This window comes from Capricornis sumatraensis, chromosome 15 (assembly GCF_032405125.1).
Source record: "Capricornis sumatraensis isolate serow.1 chromosome 15, serow.2, whole genome shotgun sequence".
Taxonomy (NCBI): domain Eukaryota; kingdom Metazoa; phylum Chordata; class Mammalia; order Artiodactyla; family Bovidae; genus Capricornis; species Capricornis sumatraensis.
The window spans coordinates 7459236-7484854 of NC_091083.1; the positions used below are offsets into that span (position 1 = coordinate 7459236).

Sequence of the window (25619 nt, forward strand, 5' to 3'; positions counted from 1 at the left end):
GAGTGACTCAGATTAAAGATTGCAAACTGACAGTGTGACGCCAAAGCGGCCCTTGGGAACATTTTCTTTGGACTGTAGAGTATATTCTAAAATTTTGAATTCATTGCTAATTTGAAATTTGGGAGGTCTCACATGAAAATTTAGATTTCCAGCTTTTCTGGCAAGGCTTAAAATCTAGTATCCTGTGCCGGACTTTCAGTGGCAACTGATGGCTGGAATAACGAAGCGACTGCTCCTCTTTAAACCAGCTGTGTGCTTTCTCCAGTTCTCCATGTCAGAACCCAGCCCTTCCTGTTATCTGCCTTGCCCCTTAAGCATTTTAGTCTGCAACTTCAGCTCCAGTGATAAAGGAAGAACTGAGTTGCCCACACACAGGCATGGCATTTTTCATTTTCAGGATTGTTTTTAAACTGTGGTTTAAATATGGTCTGACTACTAAGCAAGAAGTGGACCAGGCGACTTCTCAAAGATCTTTCCTGTCCTGTGAGTCTGTGATCCTGTTGGAAGAGTGCCATGGCTCAAGAACTCAGTGGATATGGTTGTCGAAGCTGCGGTGCGCCCACTGCAAGACACAGAGCCCACAGAGCTCCTGGTTCAGCTGGTATTTCCTCATGTCGGGCACGGGAAGTTTGACAGATTTTGCAGAGGACCTGTTTCAAGAACCAAGAGTTCAAACAACTAGCTGCTTCATTCAGAAGACTTGTTAAAAGTCTGTTTCTTTTGTACATAGTTATATAAATGTGAGTGAAGGACTTTGTTGGTAACTTTGAGTTTTATAAATATCCAGTATCACATCACTCCCATCATGACTGTGGGGAACCATTGTTTTAAATATCATTTCATCTGTGCTTGAATATTATCTAAGCACAGTTTTCATATTTAATGGTAAGGGTATATATACTCTTATAAACAAAAAAGTAGGAAAGCAGTATGGGAAAAAAATCTGAAGTGATAATGTCTCAGTCTGTGGAAAATTCTTAAAGAGATGGGAATACCAGACCACTTGACCTGCCTCTTGAGAAATCCATATGCAGATCAGGGAACAACAGTTAGAACTGAACATGGAACAACAAACGGGTTCCAAATAGGAAAAGGGGTACATCAAAGCTGTTTATTGTCACCCTGCTTATTTAACTTATATGCAGAGTACATCATGAGAAACGTTGGGCTGGAGGAAGCACAAGCTGGAATCAAGATTGCCGGGAGAAATATCAATAACTTCAGATACGCAGATGACACCACCCTTATGGCAGAAAGCAAAGAAAAACCAAAGAGCCTCTTGATGAAAGTGAAAGAGGAGAGTGAAAAAGTTGGCTTAAAACTCAACTTTCAAAAAACTAAGATCATGGCATCTGGTCCCATCACTTCATGGCAAATAGATGGGGAAACAATGGAAACAGTGAGAGACTTAATTTTTGGCAGCTCCAAAATCACTGCAGATGGTGACTGCAGCCATGAAATTGAAAGATGCTTGCTCCTTGGAAGAAAAGCTGTGACCAACCTGAATAGCATTTTAAAAAGCAGAGACATTGCCAACAAAGGTCCGTCTAGTCAAAGCTATGGTTTTTCCAGTAGTCATGTATGGATGCGAGAGTTGGACCATAAAGAAAGCTGAGCACAGAAGAATCAATGCTTTTGAACTGTGGTGCTGGAGAAGACTCTTGAGTCCCTTGGACTGCAGGGAGATCCAACCAGTCCACCCTAAAGGAAATCAGTCCTGGGTGTTTATTGGAAGGACTGATGCTGAAGCTGAAACTCCAATACTTTGGCCACCTGAGGGGAAGAACCAACTCATTTGAAAAACCCTGATGCTGGGAAAGACTGAAGGCAAGAGGAGAAGGGGATGACAGAGGATGAGATGGTTGGATGGCATCACCGACTCGATGGACATGAGTTTGAGCAAGCTTGGAGAGCTGGTCTTGGACAGGGAAGCCTGGCGTGCTGCAGTCCATGGGGTTGCAAAGAGTCGGACACGACTGAGTAACTGAACTGAACGGAACTGAACTGATGGGTCTTGTAAATAATAATAGCATGTGGCCAGTGGTATTACATGCAGAGTCTGTCAGGTTATGGGTAGTGAGGCAACAGGTAGAAAATTTGTTTTGTTTTTTTCCTGACTAAATTTGGCCACAAGTAATTATTTTGTTCACAAGTTTTTTTTTTTTTTCTTTTTAATGGATCTAACCAGTTTGCCCATTTGTTTTGGCATCAAATAGACATAGCTTTATTGTGACTCAGAGTCCAGTACTGTCCTTATTTAAAGACATAAAATGTTATCTCAAGGGAAATTTTTTGGAGTCTCTAAATGTCTTGGGTAATAAGTGAAATTTTTAACCCAGGACCAAATATTCCATTTACCCACCCAAATTGTTTCCCAGTTGTGGTCTTAGACTAGGCTCCTGTGTGTATTCTTAAACTTATGAAGGACTCTTGTTTTTGGTTCCCACAGAACAATTTCTTTCTGCATCCACACCCACATCAGCAGTGATGAAGGTCACACTGAGACCCACAAAATGTTTCAGAGGGCTCCATAAAGTCTTTTCCCAAGGTCCCACGTCATACTTAGTTTGTCATTTAAGTTCTAACAGATGGGATCAAACTCATGACTTTTCTAGCCTTGACCATCTGATAAGGACAGGTATCACTTTCCAAATAGGCACAGTTCCCGAAGTCATGACTTACGACATCATTTCTCCAAAACGAAATAGCTTTAAAAAAGATGCAGTCTCCATCTTTTAAGTATGTTCTGTGTTCCTGGAGTAGTCCAGCACCAAGATAGTGTCCGTACTTGATAGGTAGCAGCCCCTTCCTTCATGCTGTCCTATTAAATCTTACTCAAGTCTTCACCTGGTGAATGAGCCCTGACTCAGGACCTCAGCCTGGCAACAGTCACAAGTCTGAACTGGCTCACAGGAGGGAGCTGCTGCTAGTTCAGCCAGGAGGCATCTGATTGCCACCAAGTGCCCTTTCTTATAGCAAAGGTAGACCAATATGAGACCCACTCTCCCACCTGCTTAGGTAAGTTTACCTTAGCTGAAAGTTGAAGTATTTATAAATTTAAGGTTTGATTTCTTTGAAATCAACCTTAGGACTAAATCTTCAAATCATCTCTGTTCTAGACTTCAAATTGTGATCACAGCTTTAGTTTAAATTTAGAATTTCCTGCAACAGCTAAGTGAGTGAGCGAAGTCACTCAGTTGTGTCCGACTCTTTGCGACCCCATAGACTGTAGCCTACCAGGCTCCTAAAGAAGCCATCAAAATTAATAAGTGGCTGGCATTCTAAAATAGTGGATAAAAGGGAGAGAGAGATTATTCTAGGTGAAAGAGACAAAACCAGATGCAGTGCCTGACCTTCGGTTGGATTCTAATTCAGGAGGAGTATCAGTGATTTGGGGGACAGTTTGAGAATTTCATTGTGGACTATTTAAGCAGGAATGTCATGTCAGTTACGATTATGGGATTTTGTGATGTAGGAGAATGTCATTGTCTAGGAGTCTGTATTACATATTGTGGAGTTATCCGTCATGGTGTCTATTCTGAAATGGTATATAGCAAGTATGTATGTGAAATATGATGCCGTATTAACCATTATTGAGTCTAGAAGGTGGGCTTTGGTTGTTCCTGGCACTGTTTCTCCACTTTTCTGGGTGTTTGAAATTTTTCATGCTTGTGAGTAATGATTCAAAGGAAGCGGTTGTCCCAGGGAGAGAAGTGCTGTGGGCCACAGTAGGTCTTGCTGATGGCTTCCTGTGGTTTGAGAGAAGGCTTTGCTGGAGGGGATTCACCGAGTCGTGGGTGGAGGGTACTGTGAGTGGTGCTTTCCTGCCCAGGCCCCAGGCTAGCCGTCCAGGGGCTCAGCAGGTGAGCCCAAGGCGGTTTCCCAGGATCCTGTGAATTGCTTTGCTAATCACAGTGGGAAAGGGCTTCCCACCACAAGCTGGACCACAGCTTCCCCTTGGCAGTCTTGCGGAAGCTCAGGTCACATTAGCCAGGAATCCCCTGGAAAACAAGCGAAGCTGGATGGCTTTACAGTAAAAACTCCATGTTGGAGATTTGCTCTTAGCATCTTGGGACTATGAAATATTAATATAATGACCCAAATCAATGACCACTCCCTTCAAAAGTACTATTACTCATTGGAGCACAGTACTACTTAAGACTAGCCTGCTGCCTCGCCAAGTCAGGGTGGAACTTGTTCAACTCATATTTGATTTTTTTTGTTTGTTTTTTCCTTTCTATTTCATAAAGTCTCTAAATGTCTAATAAAGCCATTTGAAGCAGTTTATTTTAGACAGAAAGCGAAATGAAATAGTAGCAGAACTCTGTCCTTAAAGCAGAGACCGCCCTTTCTTTATCTCACAAATATGGCCCCATCTCCTTTTCTCGGATACTTGATGTTCTTTGGAGAAGAGTAGAGGGAAGGCAACAGGTTGTCATCTAGAACGTCCCTGGGGGGTTGGGAGGTTGTCTGTTGGAAGGTGGTGGGGAGTCCAGCAGCTCCTTATAAAGTATGGAGCTTGGGAGGCGCAAGGGTGGGAGACTTCGGGGGCTGCTGGGGAGACGATGGTCTCTGGCTGGGACTGGACGTCTCGTACATTAAGCAGCGCGGTGTGTGTCTGTTAGTCTGTCAGTCGTGTCTGGCTCTTTGTGACCCCATACACTAAGGCCCGCCAGGCTTCTCTGTCTTTGGAATTCTCCAGACAAGAATACTAAACTGGGTTGCCGTTCCCTTCTCCAGGGTATCTTCCCAGCCCAGGGATTGAACCTGGGTCTCCTGCATTGCAGGCAGATTCTTTACTGTCTGAGCTACCATGGTAAACGAATTATTTCTTGAAACAGACCTACCTGAAGACTACTGGTGGAAAGATGCATCCACAACAAAGCAGTTCTCTCTCTAATCCCAGTCTCTATTTGTAGCTAAAGATAGAATTTTTTCAGGCTAAGGAGGACCACAGAAGCTCTCAAGAAAATAGGCCTCCTTAATTGTGATTTACAAGTGCCTCTAGATTTTGGAATACCATTGCCATATAATTTTCAGATGAAAAGGTTATCACTTTATGATTTCCATTTTGTTTCTTCCTCCCAGCCCTGACCCCAGTTCTGGGCTTTTAGAGCATCAGTATTGCAAGCCTGGAGCTGGTGCCTGAGAAGGGGAAGCAGAGGGTCCCCTGGATTCTTTGCCAAGCTGCCATTTAGCTTTTGAGCATAGTGGAGCTTTGCTTGAGCCCCAGATTAGTACACAGTCTCAGAGGCCTGCTCAACTCTGTGAAATTGATGTCATTAAAGAGCAAAGATAATGCAGTCTTTATCACTGCCTGTTATCTGTGGATAAATGAAATACAGCTCCCTAAGTATGTCAGTTCAGTGTATTTCAACAGCTGTGAGTTTCTTTACTTACATATCAGAGTTAGGTTGCTGTAAGAACAGACACAAACACTTTTGTGTTTTCTTTCTCTTCTGCTCTCTCTTTAAACAGTAAGGTTTCCCGTAGCCAGTATAATTTGGACTAAGCAAGTACAAATCTCTTTTACGTGGCAAACTTACCATTTCTCTTATAGGTGTGTTCAGCAGGGTTTTCCACTAAAACCATAAGAAGACAGCAGTTTAGGAAGGATCCCCTTTAAGACAATCCTGTCCTGGGGGCGGTGAGGGGAGTGGGACAGAGGAAGAAATATTTCAGTAAACTCTACTCTCCTAGTAATGTCGGTAGTAAAACAGTCAGAGTTTGACTTATGCTGCTTTATTTTCCTAGAGGGGAAGGTGGTATATTGAGACAGCTGACCAAGCAGGATTTAGTTATCACTCAAGTGGTATCTCCAGATACCAGGCTTCCTGAACTCATACTGGAACTTTCCTAGTCAACTTCAGATTCAGCCCCTTCCTCCCAATAACACTTTATTCCTGGAGATTTTGTACAGCGAAAAGAGTTTTGAGAATTGGAGCATGTTCTCTGACCCCTAATCACGTGGAACTATAAGCGTTAAAGTGTGATCCGCAGCGAAGCCAGAGTACTTTGATAACGCATTTTTGTTGTTGTTCAGTCCTTTGCAAATCTCCCATAATAAATCATTACTTTGAAAATCACTTCTCTTTGTGTGTTTCTATGTCCCTGACTGTTAAGTCTCCTACCATCCCCCTCCCCCAGCTGCAAGACAAATAAACAGATGTGGATGTCACTTCCACTCTCGCGGTGACCTAAGGGCCGAAGTATTTGTTTTAAAGCGCTCAGAATAATGCCAGTGGTGTGCATATTTCGTTTGACATTTTAAGCGGAAGAAAGCCACATGACCAAAATGCGATCCACTGCAAGTGTGTTAGGAAACAACACATTTCATCTCCGTAAACCTGGAGATTATCCTGTCATAGATGTCGCTGTCATGGTGAAATCCCCATGGCTAAAGCAATTGTGCTGTCACAGCTTGTGTAGAAGATAGGTCTGTGCTCACTGACGTTCTGGATCTTTCTACAAGGGTGACAGAAGGATACTTGGATGTAAAACTGGAAACTTCTTTAATTGTATTCCTTATATATAAATTATTTCAAAACAGTGATTGTATTGGTCTTTGGAGAGTCCAGTGGACCTGGAGACCACCTCTTTTAACTCCTAGACCTTCCAGTTTTATGACTAAAATCCTGACTCTGAGGATAAGCGATTTGCTGAAGCTGTTTGGGGACCTGGGAACCCTCACCCTTCTTCAGTGGGCCTTTCATTTCTGATTCTTCCACCAGGTTCCTGACTGTGTTAACCAGACATTTTTACTTGATCATTTCGGGAGGCTCATTGACAGAGTGCTTTATACTTGGAACAGGGCAGGAGGGGAGGAAAGAAGGGAGGGATGGAGAGAGGAGGGAACTATGCTGGTATTTCCCGTGACTACGGAAGTTTCGTTGCTGCAGAATTTGATGATAGTAAGAGGAATGGTAATATCTCCATCGTTACAGATGGTGCAGTGCACTCCTTCAGACCAGGTTTCTTTCGCTTAACTATGTTTGTGAGATTTAGTCCTGATATGGTCTCTAGCTGAAGTTCATTTACTTTTAGGGGCAGAGTAGGATTTGCACTGTGTGACTATTACCTCCCCCACACCCCACTTTGTTTTCAATGAAAAATTCTACTTTTGATGGATATTTGCATCAGTTCTGGTTTGGGACTTCTGTGAAAAGTGCTATTCATGCACCCAGTGTTTATGCTTGAGTTCAGCTTTAGATGCTGAAAGCAGCTGTCAGTGCATGAGAATTCCTGTTAGCCCACATTCTTGCCAACAGTTGGTGTTCATGGCCTGTTCCAGTTTGGCCGTTCTGGTGGTTGGAGAGTTTTTTCTGCCTCTTTTTTTGGGGGAGGCAGGGGGAATTATGTCATATTTCGTTTCATCACATCCTAGATAAAGACTTTACTTGAATTAGAATAACTTATAGGCAAAACACACTCCTCTTCAAATAGTTTAAACTCTTCATTATGTGAGCTGATAAGCAGTGAGCATCAGAAAGTGGCCAATGATACAACCGCTCGGCCTGAATTAAGCATCCTACCTGAGGGCCTGATTGTTAGGCCTGTTTGGTCCGACCTCCTCAGTTAGGCCATTTTCCAGATAGAGTAACTGAGCCGCTTCAGTGATTGGAGGCCGTTCCAGGTGCTGTGCCCAGGCCTCCTAGGAGTTACTCGGGCATATGCACCTCTTCCCCTGGAAGAGGCCCCTACAGATCCTCCTACTCTGACTCACTAGGCAATCGCTGAGTGCTCACTGGGCGGCAGGCACTGGGCTGGGCCTGTGGGGTTCCTTCTCAGAGATGTGTTTAGTTTGATGCTGACCTTGTTCCCTTTACAGCGTTTTCATTCCACTTTATTGCAGTATAGTTGATTTTCACTGTTGTGTTGGTTTCAGGTGTACAGCAGAGTCATTCAGTTATGCGTGTATATCTGCATTCTTTTTCATATTCTTTTCCATTATGGTTTATCAGAGGATACTGAGTGTAGTTCTCGGTGCTGTACAGTAGGTCCTTGTGGATTATCTTTTTATATCTGCTGCTGCTGCTGCTAAGTCGCTTCAGTCGTGTCCGACTCTGTGCGACCCCATAGACGGCAGCCCACCAGGCTCCCCCATCCCTGGGATTCTCCAGGCAAGAACACTGGAGTGGGTTGCCATTTCCTTCTCCAATGCATGAAAGTGAAAAGTGGAAGTGAAGTCGCTCAGTCGTGTCCGACTCTTAGCGACCCCGTGGACTGCAGCCCACCAGGCTCTCCATCCATGGGATTCTCCAGGCAAGAGTACTGGAGTGGGGTGCCATTGCCTTCTCCCTTTTTATATGTAGTAGTGTGTATATGTTAATCCCATGCTCCTAATAGATCCCCCTCCACGTTTCCCCTTTGGTAACCATAGGTTTGTTTTCAAAATCTGTGAATCTGTTTCTGTTCATAAGTAAGTTCATTTGTATCATTTTTAAAGTTCGATCTCACACATGAGTGATGTATGATACTCACTTTTCAGGTTACGGCTTTCACATCACAGCCTATTTCCTCAAAAGAGGAATACGTCTCCGCTGCCTGAGGGGCTCACCAAGGACAGGTAAGAAGCCAGTTTCTTGGGTCATTCTGCACAATGAGTGTGTCCTTAGAGAAGGAATGAAAATTAAGGAATGACGATTCCTCGCGGCCACATAGCCTTCATGAAACTGAAGTACTAATTAAGAGTGTTTGCAAGCGCTTGAGATTATTTTTTTCCATCTTGCTCTGTTCACTGCCTGCCTCAGCCCAGTGAGTGGCGCCACGCTCCGCCTTCCTTTCCTGCTGCCTCTCGGCACTTGAGCATCCAGAGTCACTTCAGGCAGTTAGACCACTGTCTGTGCACACCGAGGCCCTGGAGTGCAGAGCGAGAGTATGAAAACGGCGCATTCCCGGCCCTGAGCCGCCAGGGCCTCTCCGTAGGTATGTGATGGGGCCCTCTGCCCCCACGACTCCCCGAGTCAAGATGTTCACTGAGGAGATGAGGTCAAGTGTGTCCAGCCAACAACAACAGAGTCAGATGCTAACAACTGCTCTCCAAGTCCATCTGAGCTTTGGAAAGAAAATTTAACTCAGCTTCCTTTGCTGATTTTAGTAAATAAGATATGAAACAGGGACATTAAAAATGAACTGTGCAGCAACTATACTCCAGTAAAAACTTAGGAAAAAATAAAAGCAGTAGTACTTCCAAGTAAAATACAGTATTCTAAACAAAGCAACAACAACAAAAAATGAACTGTATAAAGGTTTGGTCTTGGAATCTTTGCAATTATCTGCACTGTCTTAACTTTAAGTGTCACTTGACTATATTACTGTCATGGTGGGGCCTTCCACTCTATTCAGTCCTCTTAGTAAAATAAATCAGTTAACTTTGTATCTGTTAAAATACAGCCTAGCTACCCTTCATGGTAGGGACTGCCATTGCCTAAATTTTTATTTAAATGTTCATGCAAATCTCAATTACAACCTAAGCAGAGTGAAGGGCTTTCTGTTGATAAAATACCTAGCACCAAATTGTTTAAAATCTGCTATTCTAGCATTCTTATTTTTCCGAGGAATCATTTGATAGAACTGATAATTTTGAATTCTAGTTCTTTTTTAAAAAAATACTTTCTTTATTTATTTAGCTGTGCTGGGCCTTAGTTGTGGCATGTGGGATCTAGTTTCCTGACCAGGGATTGAGCCTGGGCCCCCTGCTTTGGGAGGGTTAGGGAAGTCTCTTAAATTCTGATTCTGATTCACTGATGAGCTACTGTATTTCAAGATTGTCCTGTTGGGAGAGGGAGTACAAATAATGAATTCTGTGGCTCCATTTCCCTTTCCAGAAAGTCGGAAACAGACTGGTTATCACTTAACTCAATAAGATGTTCCAAGAATTAGTGAAGAAATATTAACTGCTTTGTTAACTGTGTTTTTCTGCCTTTTCGGAGTCCCATCTATAGTTACCTAGCCAGATAAAGCATCCATGTAGTGAAAGTGAAAGTCACTCAGTCGTGTCCAACTCTTTGCGACCCCATGGACTATACAGTCCATGGAATTCTCCAGGCCAGAATCCTGGAGTGGGTAACCTTTTCCTTCTCCAGGGGATCTTCCCAACCCAGGGATGGAATCCAGGTCTCCAGCATTGCAGGCAGATTCTTTGCCAGCTGAGCCCCAAGGGAAGCCCAAAGCATCCATGTGGGGTCAGAGGTTAAACACACCCAAGCCCCCTGCAATGGGGGTTTCTGCCCGAGGACCAGAAGGGAGAAACAGAACAGCATGTCAGGCCCTGGTTGCAGAGCCTGAGCCGCTGCACGTCTCTTGGTGAGCAGTGAAGCACCAGGGCGGGGTTCTGAGCAGGGTAAGCAGAGCTGTTGTGGAAACTGCTAACCCACTTGCCCCAAGTAGAATGAGTTGGAGGAGAGAAGGCAACCCCCAAAGAGACAGCAGGTGAGGAGAGAGTGGATCCCAGAACATCATTTTGGTGTAATGTAGCCTCTCCAAGTGGTTGAGGCACTGACTGTGCAGGAGTCATGTGTCTGCGTAACTGACACTTTCACGCCTGCTCTCTGTCACTGTCTCAGGGCCCTCCCACTGTCATTTCTTGTGGGCAGTGTGCATTGTATGTAAAAGGCTTCACTTTCATGACTCAGAATAATAAAAATTGGTCACATCTAAAAGGAAGGCTTTCCCTTTTAGAAAAAATTAGCTTTATTTCCGTTGTAAATACGATACATGTGTATTATACAAATACTGAGGCAGTTGTTTAGTCGCTGAGTCATGTCTGACTCTTCTGCGACCCCATGGACTGTAGTCTGCCAGGCTCCTCTGTCCATGGGATTTCCCAGGCAAGAATACTGGAGTGTGTTGCCATTTCCTTCTCCAGTTCAGCCAGTACAACCAAGTAAAAAGCAGGGGAAGAGAAGACCCTCCCACTCCCTATCCTCCACCCCAGAATATTCACTGTTAACATGGGCTAAACGTCACTCCAGACATCACCCCAGAGGTCAATGGGGGCTGTGTGGATGAATGGAGAGATGGACAGACAGATGGAGAAGGAGGCACATTTACTATTCAATCATCCTTTCATTGAATGTTGAGGAGTCTGGTTCTGTGATTCATTTAACCTTCCCCACCCGGAAGTCAGTGGTTTTGCTTTAAGAAATTGTAATCATAGGTCACTGCGACTGTGGTATAGTTGGACCAGCTTTACTATTGCACATCTTTTAAAATTTATTGTATTGTTTCTGGCTGCGCTGGGTCTTTGCTGTGCGCAGTCTTTCTCTAGTTGGGCGAGGGGAGCTGCTCCCTAGCCGCAGTATGCCAGGCTCCTCATCGCAGTGGCTGCTTTTGTTGCAGGGCGCAGGCTCAGGGCAGGCTTCAGGAGTTCAGGCTCATGGACTCCTGAGCACGGGCTGAGTAGTTGTAGTGCACACGCTGAGTTGCCACACCAAATGTGCAGTCTTCCTGGACCAGGCATTGAACCCACATCTCCTGCACTGGCAGGCAGATTCTTAACCACGAGACCCCCAGGGAAGTCCTCCTATTGCACATTTAACCATTTCCTTAAGAATGATCATTAATTCCTAATCTCCGACACTACTCTTTTCATAGCCTGGTTCAGACTGGGAATTTGCCTTGCAGCCTAGGGAACCTCTCCAAAGCGAGGTGACTGAAGAGGGGAGAGAGAAACTAGCAAGAACACTGACAAGGTGTGTTTTCAGATTTCTTCCCTCTTCCAGTATATGTCTGAACACTCAGTAGTAAATGTTGATCCTGTCTCCCAAATGTGAGTCTGAACAGAAAATAGCAAACTGACCCAGGAGGAAAGCTGTGATGGCCCTGGGCGCCTGGGGATTTCTAGGGATACCGTGGTCCAGGGGCTCAGATGGATCCATCTGCAGCCTCCTCCTCTGCCCCTGGAGCTTTGTGCTTGCCCTGCGCTGCTGATGGCAAACCCTGGAAGGAGGGGAGGGGAGAAGACATGTGTCTGATACATACATGCTTATCGTTGTAAGGCAGAATTCTTGGACCAAGCATTTCTGAGTTCAAAGTCTTTTGACACCTCGAGTGATGTGATTTCTTTCCTTTTGTACAGAACTCCAAGTGTTTCCCGAAAGGTTTGTGGTCTGTGTAAGTCAGCTTGCGTTCAGTCGTGATCTTTTGGCGAGTCAGAGTGAAGATTTGGTATGTATGAAAAGCTCTATAAGTAAATCTGCTTGAATGAAAAGTTACTGTAATAAATAGAAGAACTGTTGAGCCCTCAGTGCATGTTTTAAGGGACCAAAAATGTCCTATCTATTTTGCGTGATAATATTGATTAATTGATATGCTCTTTTTTTTTCCTGAAGACTTCTTGAGAATTTAGCGTGATCAGTAGTATAGCAACATAAAATGAGAAAGCACATACTACAAAAACCATGAAAATGCTTCTGATAGTATTCAAATGAAATATAAAGCATTCTTTAAATGAAGTGAGGCAAAATCCACATGTTTCCACTGGAAGCTTTCATTGGGGTCAGTGGCTTTTGAATTTTATTCCATGGTGGATCACTGACATTTTCATGAAAACCAGTACTTTACCCCAGTATGCTCTTTCTTAACTGATAGAATTTGTTTTCTCTCTCTTTTCTTGGGCTCAATTTTGAGCTCCATCAGTCTTATTTCTGTTTCAGCGGAGCTCTCTATGCAGACAAACAGATCTGAAAATTCACTCCTAATGTTATAGCTTACAGCCTTGTCTTTTAAACTTAGCATATACATTTGAGAGTCGCTGTGGGGGGGAGGGTGTGTGTGGGGCTGTGTGTGCGTGTGTCTTGCTGCAGTCATAGCCCAATCTGTTTGAGCTTACCTCTGTACCAATTTTTGTTTTTCATATTTTTGGACTTGGACTTGTGACTTGAAACTTTAACAAAAAGGAAAAAGCGTCTAGCAGATCTTAAACCTAGACATGATATATGTTATGATTATTATGCTTCTAAAATAATTTGTGGGGATATTGGATTACTCCTTATGTTTGTTATCTTTTAATCCATTTGAAATTTGGCCCTCATGGTCCAAAACCAGCTTCTTATCTCATCTTAAATAAATACATAAGAAAAGTGTTTTAGAGACTAGAAGGCTGAACAGAGACCCAAAAAGAGTCTTCTGAGGATTCGTATTTAAATGTAGATACCTTTGTCCAGAACAGGTGAGCCCTTCAGAAAATCCAGTGAGACACTTATTCCATCTAGCAGCTAAGCTCTTAAGGATACCTATTAAGTGCAATAAATGAAGCACGTCTAGTGACAAGTGTTAAAAGTTTATTTCAGAAGCATTTCTAGAATGTTGAATTACCTTAGTAAATTAGCAAATACTAAAGTAATAATGCTGCTGCCAAACAACTGTAATGTAATATAGCTTAACTGATTCTCAGACCAATGAAAACATTGATTTGTGGTTCGAGAAGACAATTAATTGTACCACAAAGTATTACTGTTTTCAGATAGAATACAGAAAAAATTAGATCTTGTATGACATGTAATATTAATACTTAATATTTTTAATTATTAAGGATGAGTTACAACATCTCCATACAAATGAAATATCATCCTCCTTAGGGGTACTGGTATTTGTACAGATGTAAGTTTCTATAGCTGCTGTCATATAAATCTTATAATCTGGAGGACTTCCTAAACGTGAAGAATTTTCATTATGAAAAGTTGACTGGTCTGAGCCTTTTGCACGAGCCAGTTGCGTTTTATCTTCGAAATGTTCTGATATCCAGGGATAACACTGGGAGGTCGCCAAGTCAGCTTATGAGAAAAGTGCCATTTCCATCTTGAGGCTCTTTCACTGTTTTGCGTGCTTCCCTTTAGCTGTGGTCAGCCTTGAGCTGCCCTTGTCCCCACCTCTGACCATCCTTCACGTGCACGCTTCCCTCGGTCAGCTAACGCCCGGCCCTAAGGGGGCGGCTTCAGTCCCTGGCACCTCCGAGCCCCACTCTGTGTGGCCAGCCCACCTGTGCAGCCCCTCCTCATGGGCCTGTCCCCCACTTCCTTGAGAGCCTGCTCCAGGAATAATAGCACACCCAGGTCAAGCAGGGGGCCCTGGCACCCACAAATGCCCCATTCAGCCAAGACCCCAGTCCTTCCGTCCCAGGCGCCTCCGAGTCAATCCTCGCTGACGCTTGGCCTCTGCAGAGCCCTCCCGTCCCGACTACATGAGGATCAAGGAACATCGTTCCCTGCCAGGACGGCCTCCTGCCGGGAGTAGCCCGTGAGGTCTGGCCCTCTGACTAGCCCTTGAACTTCCTTATGTCCCTTAAAGCTTCAGATCATTTTATCCGTTCACACGGACACTAGCCCCGGGGCAGGATCCATCTCATTTCTCTCAGTAGTTACTCTCCAGGAACTGGGGGAGGCCTGGGAGCGGGCTTCCTGAGCAGCGTATTGGAGACGTCTTTGGGAAGAACGTCAGTCATTTGTCCGGAAACTGTTGGCTTCGCTCCCTCTTCCCCAGCTTGCCTCTTTCCCAGCCGCAGAAGTGGCGGGGGAGAGTGGGCACCGGGCAGAGCCTGGCCGCCTTACTCGTGCCGTGGCCCCAGTTAGGGGTTGCCTCCTCCTTCCCCTTTCCTGTTTTCCAATCCGATCTTCAGTGTCGACGTGACAGCCGCTGGGAAACCCGGGAACATCTATTCAGAGCTGCTCCGCCTGGATGCAGGGCAGCCCAAGAAAGCAGCCGTGGCAGACAAAGGAGTGCCCAGGGAGCGCCCCCTCTTCAGGGGCAGAGCAAGTGCAGCCATACTGCTGCAGGCACTGGGAAGGTCTGTCTCCCGCCCTGCACGAGGGCCCCATGCGGGGCGGCGCTCCGTGTTGCAAGAGCTCTGTCCCCCAGTGCCCACGTGCCGGGGATGTGGGAATCGTGCTGTGTACTTTGGGAAGAAAGGGCATGATTATGGGATGAGTCACTGTATTTTTCTTACTATAGTTTCTCATAAGAAATCTCGGAGCCCTGATAGTCTCAGTTTTGGATCTATTGCTAGAAGTGGGTCCTTTTGCAGTTTTTACCTTTCGTTTCAGAGTGTTATTTTTCCCCCACCTTCTTTTCCTTAAAAATATGAACAGCAGGAAGCTCAGCATGTCCCGTTCCGGCAGTGCTGTCTTGCGTATTTACAAACCCCAGTCCCTGTGTCAAGATTGCTTTCTCTGATGCAAAGCCTGGGAACCTTTGGGAAAGTCAAAATTAGTTCTCATTTTTATTATTCCTTTATTAAGGGAAATAACCAGTAATAACTGAAGCCATAATTTTACTTTCCAAAGTAATAAGTTTATTGTGTAAATAATCGCAGACCCATCTGGATCTGGGACATTTCAGAGTCAGCACAAAGCTGCTGTCTCACAGAGCGCTGGTTACAGCCACTCCTAGTCTCTCGTGGCCCTTCCCATCTGTTCTTACCATCACGTTCTACCATAATTTGCTGAGTGCTGACTCTGTGCCAGGAACTCTGGCAGGCACTGGGGAAACAAAGAAAAAGAAAAAAATCATTCTTGCCCTCAAGGAGCTTCCAGTCTGGCAGATCAAGGGCTGTGAAGGTGACCTGGCGACCCAAAAATTTTAATTTAGAGAGAGCCTCCCTTTTTTTTAAGGCGTATCCATTCTGTACCTTAATGGTTCATTTGGCCCCTCTCTACAATTCAGAAGGAAAGTTCAAAAGATTTATTTTCTTTTAAACCTAAGCTGTAAAAACCTGTGATTCTTTGGGAAATTTAAAAATGGTGTTTAGTACTAGTGCTTCAGAAAAGTGGATGTGGGCGCTAAGATGTTTGCACTGTCTTCCTCACCTTCCTTTGAGCTGTGACCAAGCTATGAAAGCATCTGTCAAGAGTCTTCAGAAAGCACTGCCCTGCGCCAGAGCATCCTCTCAGTGGAAGGGTTGCTGGCATGCCCAACAGGAGACAATAGTTAAGCACTAAACTGAGCATTTCTATTTAAGTTGAACTATCGTTCAACCTTAGAGAACACTCCTTCTAGTTTATGAGTATAAAATTGAAGTGAAAATGAGTCTAAAGAAGCAATAAACTGCCCTTGCCTGGGTTATTTTTAGCCTGGCTGTCCTATTTCTCAGTTGTGAGTAACTAAACCTCAGTGGGCCTTAGCCCTCCTCTCAGTCAAGGGAGAGAGTATCAGAGTATATGAAAAATCCTTTCTCACACTGTTTCTACCAGACAAAGTGGATGAAAATACAGCTAAATAAAAATCACAAAATAATTTTACACAAAAAAGCACTTGACTTGTAGCTTTAAAAATTGAGATTGGAAAAAAAACTCAAGGGAGGATTATATTTTAATCTTAGGAAAGATAAATAGAAATTAAAGGAAACATTTTAGTCCTGAATTTTTTGTTGGTGGTGTTCAATCGCTAAGTCATGTCCAACTCTTTGTGACCCCATAGACTGCAGTGTGCCAGGCTTCCCTGTCCTTCACTATCTCCTGGAATTTGCTCAAACTCATGTCCGTCGAGTCAGTGATGCCATCCAACTGTCTCATCCTCTGTCATCCCCTTCTGCCTTCAGTCTTTCCCAGCATCAGGGTCTTTTCCAATGAATCAACTTTTCGCATCAGGTGGCCAAAGTATTGGAGCTTCAGCTTCAGCATCAGTCCTCCCAAATAAATGTTCAGGATTGATTTCCTTTAGGATTGACTGGTTTGGTCTCCTTATAGAAGAAATAAAAGAATTTGTGTACTAACTTCATAACCAAACAACAGAATTATTTAACTTTCATGAGCAAACTTCGATATAAGGTTAAAACAGATCATTCAAGAAAAGAACTCTTTTTTTAATACCAAAAAAAATTAAGTAAGTAGTGGATGATTTTTCTAGGTTTTTCTTACTGTATCATAGACTTTAAGAATCCATTCTTCTTCTTGTATTTCCTAAACATTGCTAGTGGTAAATTATATGGAAGCCATTAACAAGAGATTCATGTAGCACTAGGAAAATTTCCTTGAGTGGGAAGAGGTAATTTCCATATTTCACATTTCCCACAGTGTTTGGAAGTTGGTTTTTTACTTAATAACAGCTTACCAAAATTGTACATGTTCACTGTACAAAAAATTTTAGAATCAAAACATATACAAAGAAAGTAAAAATTACCCATAACTCCCAACCCAAAGATAGCTTCTGTTAATGACCTAGTCTGTACTCCCCTATACTTCATACTTGATAACTGAGGTTGGTCTGTATTTAGTTAACAGGACCCATTCATTTGTGAATTGTGTGTTTATGTCCATTTTTCTATTGGTATTTTTGTATTTCACAAACTTCTTACTATATAAAAACTTCTTACATAGTAAGGAAAATAACTTTCAGTGAATTTATCATTTTCTTTTCAATCACATGTCATTTTTGCTGCCTGGTAGATGTCTGTGTCCTCGGCAGGGCCTGTGGATGGGCTGGATAAGGATGGGAACTATAGCAGCATCCATCACACGCCTGTCCTGCCCTTCTGTGGCTTAGCAGGGGGATGATCCTAATGGAAATGCTGTGTGTGGGGGGATGAAGATGCTCTTGGTTGGTCTGGTCTGTCTACAATAGTTTTTTTAGACAGTGACAGAGACCATAAGAAAGCTTTTTCTCATGGAATATCAGTTTTTTTTTAAAGATGAGCTATCCTTTGCTTGTATGTTCCAGTAGCCTGAGCTTTTGTTCTCCTTTCCTAATAATAAAATGCTCCCAAACAGTTAGCCAGCAGTGTTTGTTAATAAGTTGTCTCCTGTCCCCCGTCTCCAGCCCTCCAAAGGAACCTGCCCTTGGCCGAGTTAGAACAGAAAGCATAGATAATTTAGCATAGAAACTGGCTCGCTTAGAATAGTTAGATAGGGTCGACAGAATGGGGAAGATCGAAAGGGTAGTTAGTGTAGGCTGTGTCTGTGCCCCCTGGTCCTTTGGGCCTTTTCCCCGTCATGTACCTTTCCTTCTGAGAGACCTGTTGTCTCCCTTTGATGACCGCTTAGGTGATCAATTGACTTAGGGAAAACAGGACAGGGAATAAAACAAGTGAAATGGGGATCAGACGTGAAATTACAGGACCTGACTTTGACCACTGGGTCTGCCCTCACTCGCTTGATGACGTTGGACAAATCATTTGGCTTCTTGGGATTTGTTAAGCAAAAGTAAAAAGTGATGCCCAGGACTTCCCTGGTCCAGTGTTAGAATCCTCCTTCCAGTGCAGGGGACTCAGGTTCAATCCCTGGTCAGGGAACTGAGATCCCACATGCCTCAGGGCAACTAGGACTGTGCCCTGCAACTACTGAGCCCTAGTGGCTCAGCTAAAGAAGCCTGTGTGCTGCAACGAAGACCCAGCACAGTCAAAAAAACAAGAAGTAAAAGTGATGCCTGCCATGCAAGTGAAACGACGAATATAAACATGTCTTGTAAATTCTAAAGTCCTGATGCAGTAGTAATTATCGTCATCACCATCATCATTCTCATCATTCCCGTTCACCATTCTTCCTGTTCTTAACCTGAAGAAGAGCTCATTTAAATGCCATTAATGCTAGATGAAATTAAAAGACGCTTACTCCTTGAAGAAAAGCGATGACAAACCTAGACAGCGTATTAAAAGGCAGAGACATCACTTTACCAACAAAAGTCCATATAGTCAAAGGTATGAGTTTTCTAGTAGTCACGTATGGATGTGATAGTTGGGCCATAAAGAAGGCTGAGCACCCAAAAGTTGATGCTCTCAAACTGTGGTGTTGGAAAGGATTCTTGAGAGTCCCTTGGACATCAAGGAGATCAAATCAGTTAATCCTAAAGGAAATCAACCCTGAATATTCATTGGAAGGACTAACGATGAAACAAGCTCCAATACTTTGGGCACCTGACGCAAAGAGCCGACTCAGTGGGAAAGACCCTGATGCTGGGAAAGATTGAGGGCAGGAGAAGGGGACGACAGAGGATGAGATGGTAGGATGGCATCATCAACTCAATGGACATGAGTTTGTGCATGTTCTGGGAGATAGTGAAGGACTGGGAAGCCTAGCATGCTGTAGTCAGTCCATGGGGTCGCAAAGAATCAGACACGACTTAGCGACTGAACAACAATACCAGATTAGCAAAGAGCTAAACACCTGACCCTCTGTGCTAGTGAGCTTCTGAAGAAGCTCAGTTCTTATTTTTTGTCTCTCATTTGCCAACCCAGCTTCATTTTCCAGCTATAAAAACTGAAGTACCAAAGAGTTAAGTGACACATCCTCGTTTAGCCAGCAAGTCAGTGATGGACAGAGGGACACAGCAAAAGCATAAACTCGTGACCTCCTGTGGGAGATCTGCTCACCACCATCCACAGGGGGAGGAGGGAGAGACCACCCAGTTAAAATGCCTTTCTTTCCAGTAGCTGCCAGTAGACTCCCAGTGAGACACTGTTTTGGAGGAAGGACCCAGCCACTGCTCTAAGGTGCAGAGGATTTGGGAAACAGCAGATTTTTCAGGCTGGGTGCCTAAAAGTGCACACAGGCTCTATCTAGAACACCCACCGTGAGAGAGCGCAGACCGAGACGAAGTGCAAGGGGGTCCTGTCGGGAACGTTCATTAGTAAACAGATGATTTAGAATTCGGTGCTTCCTTTCCCAAGCTAGCAAGGCCGTATGTGGGGCGAGGTTCCCAGACTCGTCCACAGAAGCTGTTGCTATCATGAGATTGGAGACTTGGAAAGGGGGTCTCACTGTCTGTGTTCGAGGGAGATGGGAAGAGCTGTTCCTTCTGTATCCCTGGGCAGAGGGCCAGCTCTGAGCAGAATTGTGAAATGAGACAGTCATCTAATGGCTTTGCTCAGGCTCTCACGCCTCTTTCCCACCGACAGCCAGGCTTGTAGTGGTCCTCGCTGGCCAGGCCTGCCACCCCGCAGCTGTCCTGCGCGTTTCCTCACCTCTCTCCTCTCCCATCCTGTCCAGACCCACCTGCTCGGCCACAGGAGACGCTGGGGTAAAGATAACCACCACCAACGAAGGACTGGCAACCTTCCTGCAGGTGCTGGCAGTTTCCAGCCCCAGGCTTCTGTGCGGGAAGTTATTTTTGAATAAGAGGTAGGGTAGTTCTGCCGGGGTGCTTGCCATTAAGTTTCTGTTTTTCACAGCTGTTTCCCTTCAACTTTTAAACTGGGCATTAAACCTCTGATTCATGAATCATCTGAATTTTTTTTAAAAGGGGGATATGAATTTTTATGTTTTTCTGGCGAAACTATAACAGCTCTCCTTTAGTTTTCAGAGTGCTCGATGAGCACCTTCCCTTCTTTAGAAGCACTGGTTGCAAACCTACATATTCTCTCGAGCATCCAAATTCTGTCACACTTGTGTGGCACCAGAGACTCAACTCTGAGGCCCCAGGTTGTTTAGGATTTATCGTTAGGCTCTCGAGGGTTAGATAAGTGTAAACTGGAAAATCCCTGTGAAATGTGTACTGCCTGCAAGATCACTTCCTTGATTTTTTTTCACTAATTTCATTTTCAGGCTAGCATTCTTCGCAGCTATTTTATTGGTACTCCCAAAGGTCTGTACAAGATAGCTTCATAGTCATCAATTCAGAAGACATGAAAACTTTTTAAAAGTATTTTAAATTTTTTTTAAAAAACACGCTAGGGGGTCTGCTGTTAACCCAAGTAGCAGCATCATCAGCAAACGTGTGCTCCTCTTCGCCTTAGAGATGTGTCCTTTCGTGTGAGGGTAGGGAAGCAGAGGGACCAGGGGCCAGAGGAGCCTGCTGAAGCAGAAAGGGTTCCCGCTCACAGTGGGAACTGGGCAGATGACAAGGCCTCATGGTCGTCAGTGTCCTCATCTCTGAGATGGAGGAGGGCGTGTCTGCCAGGGGAGCATCCCAGGAGGACTGGTCCCTCTCCAAGTGCTTCTCTCTATAGTGTCTCAGGACAGCTGTCCTCCACCATTATCACATGTAGAGAAAGCATCTGCTGGCCACAGTGGGATCCATGAGAGAACAGTTTCCTCTTCATTTCCCTGTTTGCTGTGGTTCCAGTGAGTCAATGCACACATGTCTATTCCTGTATTTCTTTTCATTGTTCGTGACTGCTCCATCCCACCTGATTTTTCCTTTTCACTGCCTTCACTTAATCAAATATCAAATAATGTAAGAAACTCTTAGAAGTGAAATTTGGGAAAGAGAGACCTCTTCCTCATTTTAGGACCGTGGCTTCTGCATGGCCGCGCTGCAGCAATAGTCCAAGACTGTAGTCATTGTCATAGTTCACGCTCTACTTGGGCTACTTGGAATTCATCAGGCATCACACAAGAATAACTTTTCTTTGTGCTTTTAATTTAGTAAGGTCATGAAAAATTGAAAGTAGTTTCAGTTTATTACTTTAATGTTAGTATTTGCCCCCCAAATAAGCTCATAAGATATAACTTTTGCTTTGATTTTTAAAAGAAATTTTTAAAATTTATTTTTGGCTCTGCTGGGTCTTAATGGCTACGCACAGGCTTTCTCTTGTTGCAGTGAGTGGGGGCTTGCATCTCGTTGCAGTCCATGAGCGTCTCATTGCGGTGTCTACTCTTGTTGCAGAGCATGGGCTCTAGGCATGCAGGCTAAGTAACTGTAGCAAACGGGCTTAGTTACCCCTTTGCATGTGGAATCTTCCTGTACTAGGGACCCATGCCCTGTCCCCTGCATTGGCAGGTGGATTCTTGACCTCTGGACCAACAGGGAAGTCCCCACTCTGCTTTTAATTGTTTGCAAAGGACTTTCATTATTTGTGAAGGGCTGTTGCATACAATAGCTTGTTCTGTGCAGCAAATCCAAGAAGAGATGATATCAGCCTTAAACCTTTTAGTTTTCAAGGAACAGGAAAGCTAACTAAATGGGTTAGGAAAAAAAAAGGAAGGTTTTTGGCTCATGTGCCTCAAAAGCCCACACTGTGGGTATGTTGATCAGAGGCACAGACTTTCATCAGGACTGTTTCTCACAGTCCATTGGCTCTGCCTTCCACACTGTTTGACTTCATGCTCAGCCTGTGTGTGGCAGGGGTCCTGGTCACTCCACGTTCATGGCAGAAGAGAGCAGGCCCCAGCAGTCCATGCGTCTTTGTGAGGCTCACAAATTCTGGACTTGACTGGCCTGGCCTGGGTCACAGGCCCACTTCTGGAGTCAGGCTTGTACACGAGGCCTCCTGAAATGCCTGGACATTGGAAGGACCTTGGGGACGTGATTCCCTAAGACAGAAATCCGTTTCCAGGAGATGGTGAGTGCCCACTGTGTAACTATCATTATCCCCCCACTTAAAAAAAAAGTAGATGAGGAAACTGATGCTCAGAGAAGACAAAGGGCCTGTCCAGACGCCACAGTTACATAGTGACCAGGACAGCAGATGACCCCGGGCACGATGGCGAGGGTGCTGTAGGGGACCAGGCCTTCTTCCTCAGTCCTGGCCCAGCTAGATGTGTGGCCCGAGACACTTAGCCACCTGGGTCTTGTGGCATCAAACAGGGACACAACCTGTCTGTCAGATACTCAGTGAGGCCCCAGTGAGGGGTGGGAAAAGGACTTTAATCACCTAAGCTTCCTACAGATACAAAGCATCCTTCACCTTCTTATAAACCCAGATGGTCTGTGCAGGCATCAGATTTTCTTTGACAACAATGTCAAGAAAACATGTTCAGTCCTTTCCAGTTTCCAAAGTGTGCTTCATACACCTTGCTGCAGTTAAATTCCCTACACCATCGTGAACCAACTCTAAGGGGCTTCAGGAAGTGGCTCTGGAACCAGCCATCAAGGGGTCCGTTCCTTGACTTCTGCCCCCTTTTGCCTCTGTGCTCCACCCCGCATCCCAGGAGCATGGAGCCCGTTTGATCAGTTCTGAGTGTTCCACTCTCAGCAGATGTGATCATGAGAAATTCAGAGACAGCCACGTTATGACTGTGACTTAGGCTGTATATTCTACTTGTCCATGAATTACCTACTTTTAAAATATCCTGGTTGAGTTGTTAATTATTTTCATTTGGGAGTAAATAAAATAGAATCCTGCTAAAGCTGAAACTCCAATACTTTGGCCACCTCATGCGAAGAGTTGACTCATTGGAAAAGACTCTGATGCTGGAAGGGATTGGGGGCAGGAGGAGAAGGGGACAACAGAGGATGGGATGGCTGGATGGCATCACTGACTCGATGGACATGAGTCTGAGTGAACTCTGGGAGTTGGTGATGGACAGGGAGGCCTGGTGTGCTACGATTCATGGGGTCGCAAAGAGTCGGACACGACTGAGCGACTGAACTGAACTGAAAACAGAATCTGAAGAAACTCGTGTATAAAACCATGAGAAAATGGATCCAACTCTGAAAAGATAAAGACTGCGAGTACCATACTGCTACATTAAGTGTTACTGTGAGAAAAATTCATAACAACATTGAGGGGCTTTTCTTCCCCTTCTCCCTTTATTGCCTTCATTCCTGACAGGATGTTTTCAGTCCTGGACACAAGCATTTGGCGGGACGGCTCTGTCATACCATCTAACCGGGGCTGAGAGGGGGGCCCGTGCTCCAGGCAGCAGGTGGGCGGTGTGGCTGGTGTGGGCTGTGACACTCGTGCCCACATAGTGCCTGACCTCACGGCCTCCAGGCTCTGTGCCCCTCGGCTGGCACTGATATCCTGGGGGTCTGCAGCATGACATTCCCAGCAGAAGCCACGCTCTCAGGTGAGCAGCGCTCGGCCATGCTGCTCATCCGCCAGTGGGACATGGTAATGACAAAACTCCTTGTCTCCCCAAGCGGTTTTGAAGGTGGCATTGGTGAATACACATAAAGCTTCTAAAGCAGTGTCTGGCAGTCAGTTTCAGGTTCGCACATAGTGGCTGATCACTTCTGGCCAGATATGCCTGCTCCAGAGTTATCCCTAACTCCATTACCCACCTGCCCCAGTCCAGCTACCACCCTGTGTCTCTGCTTCCCCTGTACTGCAGAACTCCTCAAAGGTGTAATCTGCACCTGTGCTGGCCAGTGCTGTGGCCACCAGCCACATCTGGTTGTTAAGCAGGTGAGAAAGTACTGGAAGTGTCTAATACACCCCAGATTTCAAAAGCAGTCCACAAAGGTAAACTCTCTCAGTAATCGTATATTGATCACTTGTTATGGAAGATAAATAATATACAGTTTCCTTGGTGGATCAGGGGTACAGAACCCGCCTGCCAATGCTGGAGACATGGGTTCAATCCCTGGGTTGGGAAGATCCCCTGGAGAAGGAAATGGCAATCAACTGCAGTGTTCTTGCCTGGAGAATCCCATGGACAGAGGAGCCTGGCCAGGCTATGGTCCACGGGGTGACAAGTGTCAGACACAGCTCAGTGACTAAACAACAACAGTGTGTTATTGAAATCTGGTGTCATCAATTTCCTGTTTTTTCACTGGTCTCTGGAAGATTTAGTTACCTGCACAGCTCAGGTCATATTTCTACTTGAGAGTCCTTGTCTCCACTGTGCCTCCGCTTCACTCTTGAACCCCTTCCAGGCACACTTAGGTCCCAGCACGTCACCAAAAATAACTTTTGTCAAATCACCGTCCTCTAATAACTTTTCAGTCCTAAATGTTCAGCAGGCTTAGACGTGGTTGTCACTGTTGATGAAGCCCTTTCTCCTGTTGTCTCCAGGGACACCAGCTTACCTTGCCTCTTCCCTCTCCTCACTGAAGATTCCCTCCTAGTCTCCTTTCTGAATCCTCCATGTCCTCTCAACCTGTTTTCTCACCCAAGGGCAACCCCCCGGAGGTCATCCACACAAAGCCTTTAAGTTCTTACCACCTCTGTGGACTTCCCAGCTTGGTGTCTGCAGACAGAACTCTTCGGAAGCTGTAGCTTAACCACCTGCTCAGGATCTCCATTTAGACATCCAGGACAGCTCTTAGAGCCTACATACCTAAAACGGGCTTCTTGGTTTCATTTCCCCAAGCCTGCCCCCCGCCGCCCCCAGTACTTCCTATATTGGTAAAGGGTAACTTCCCTCATCCAGCTGTTTAAACCAGTACTTCTTGTATTGTTAAAGGGTAACTTCCTTCATCCACAGATCATGGAGTTATCCTCAACTTTTTTTCTTCCTCTCACTCTTTGTATCTAGTCCATCAGCTCATTCTGTTGGGTCTGCTTGATTTCCAATCAAACCACTTTTCACCACCACCTGCCTCCTCCAAGACCTGCCATCCTCGGATGGACCATTGCAGTAGCCTCATCACTGGCCTCCCTGCCTCCACCCTCTTCCCTCCATTATACCCAAGGTGATCCTTTCAAAATACCAAGTCTCTTTTCTTGGGATCTTCTAGTGGCCTTACCGTCATCATCAACACATACATACCTACACACAATATTCGTGCACCTCTCCCCTGCCCCTCTTCTTCATAAGTGGCCCATCCTCCACACAGATCTCTGGGAAAAGCTGTCCTTCATACCTACCACAGCCTTCCCTGACCACCCAGCAACCCCTTCGAGGTGCGTTTCTCCTCGTGACACCTTCATCAGCTGACACTGTCTGTGTGTTTGCTTGCTGTCCTCCCCACTGGGATGGGGACTCCATGAGAAGAAGAGCATGTTCTGTGGGTCCATGTACTTTCCAGGTCTAGGTCCTCAAGGGCCTCTTGCAGCGCTGGGCCCCGAGTCCAGTGGTGCCAAC

General features: G+C 45.1%; 1 protein-coding gene across 1 annotated transcript in view; it reads left to right on the forward strand.

Moving 5' to 3' along the window:
- The window catches only part of SLX4IP (SLX4 interacting protein), a 79860-nt gene that overhangs the window by 47678 nt on the left and 6563 nt on the right, over positions 1-25619 (forward strand). Inside the window, exons 8-9 of the mRNA XM_068987523.1 lie at positions 8489-8566; positions 12080-12168. Of these exons, the coding sequence (XP_068843624.1) occupies positions 8489-8566; positions 12080-12168 (167 nt within the window). The remainder of the gene's footprint in view (positions 1-8488; positions 8567-12079; positions 12169-25619) is intronic.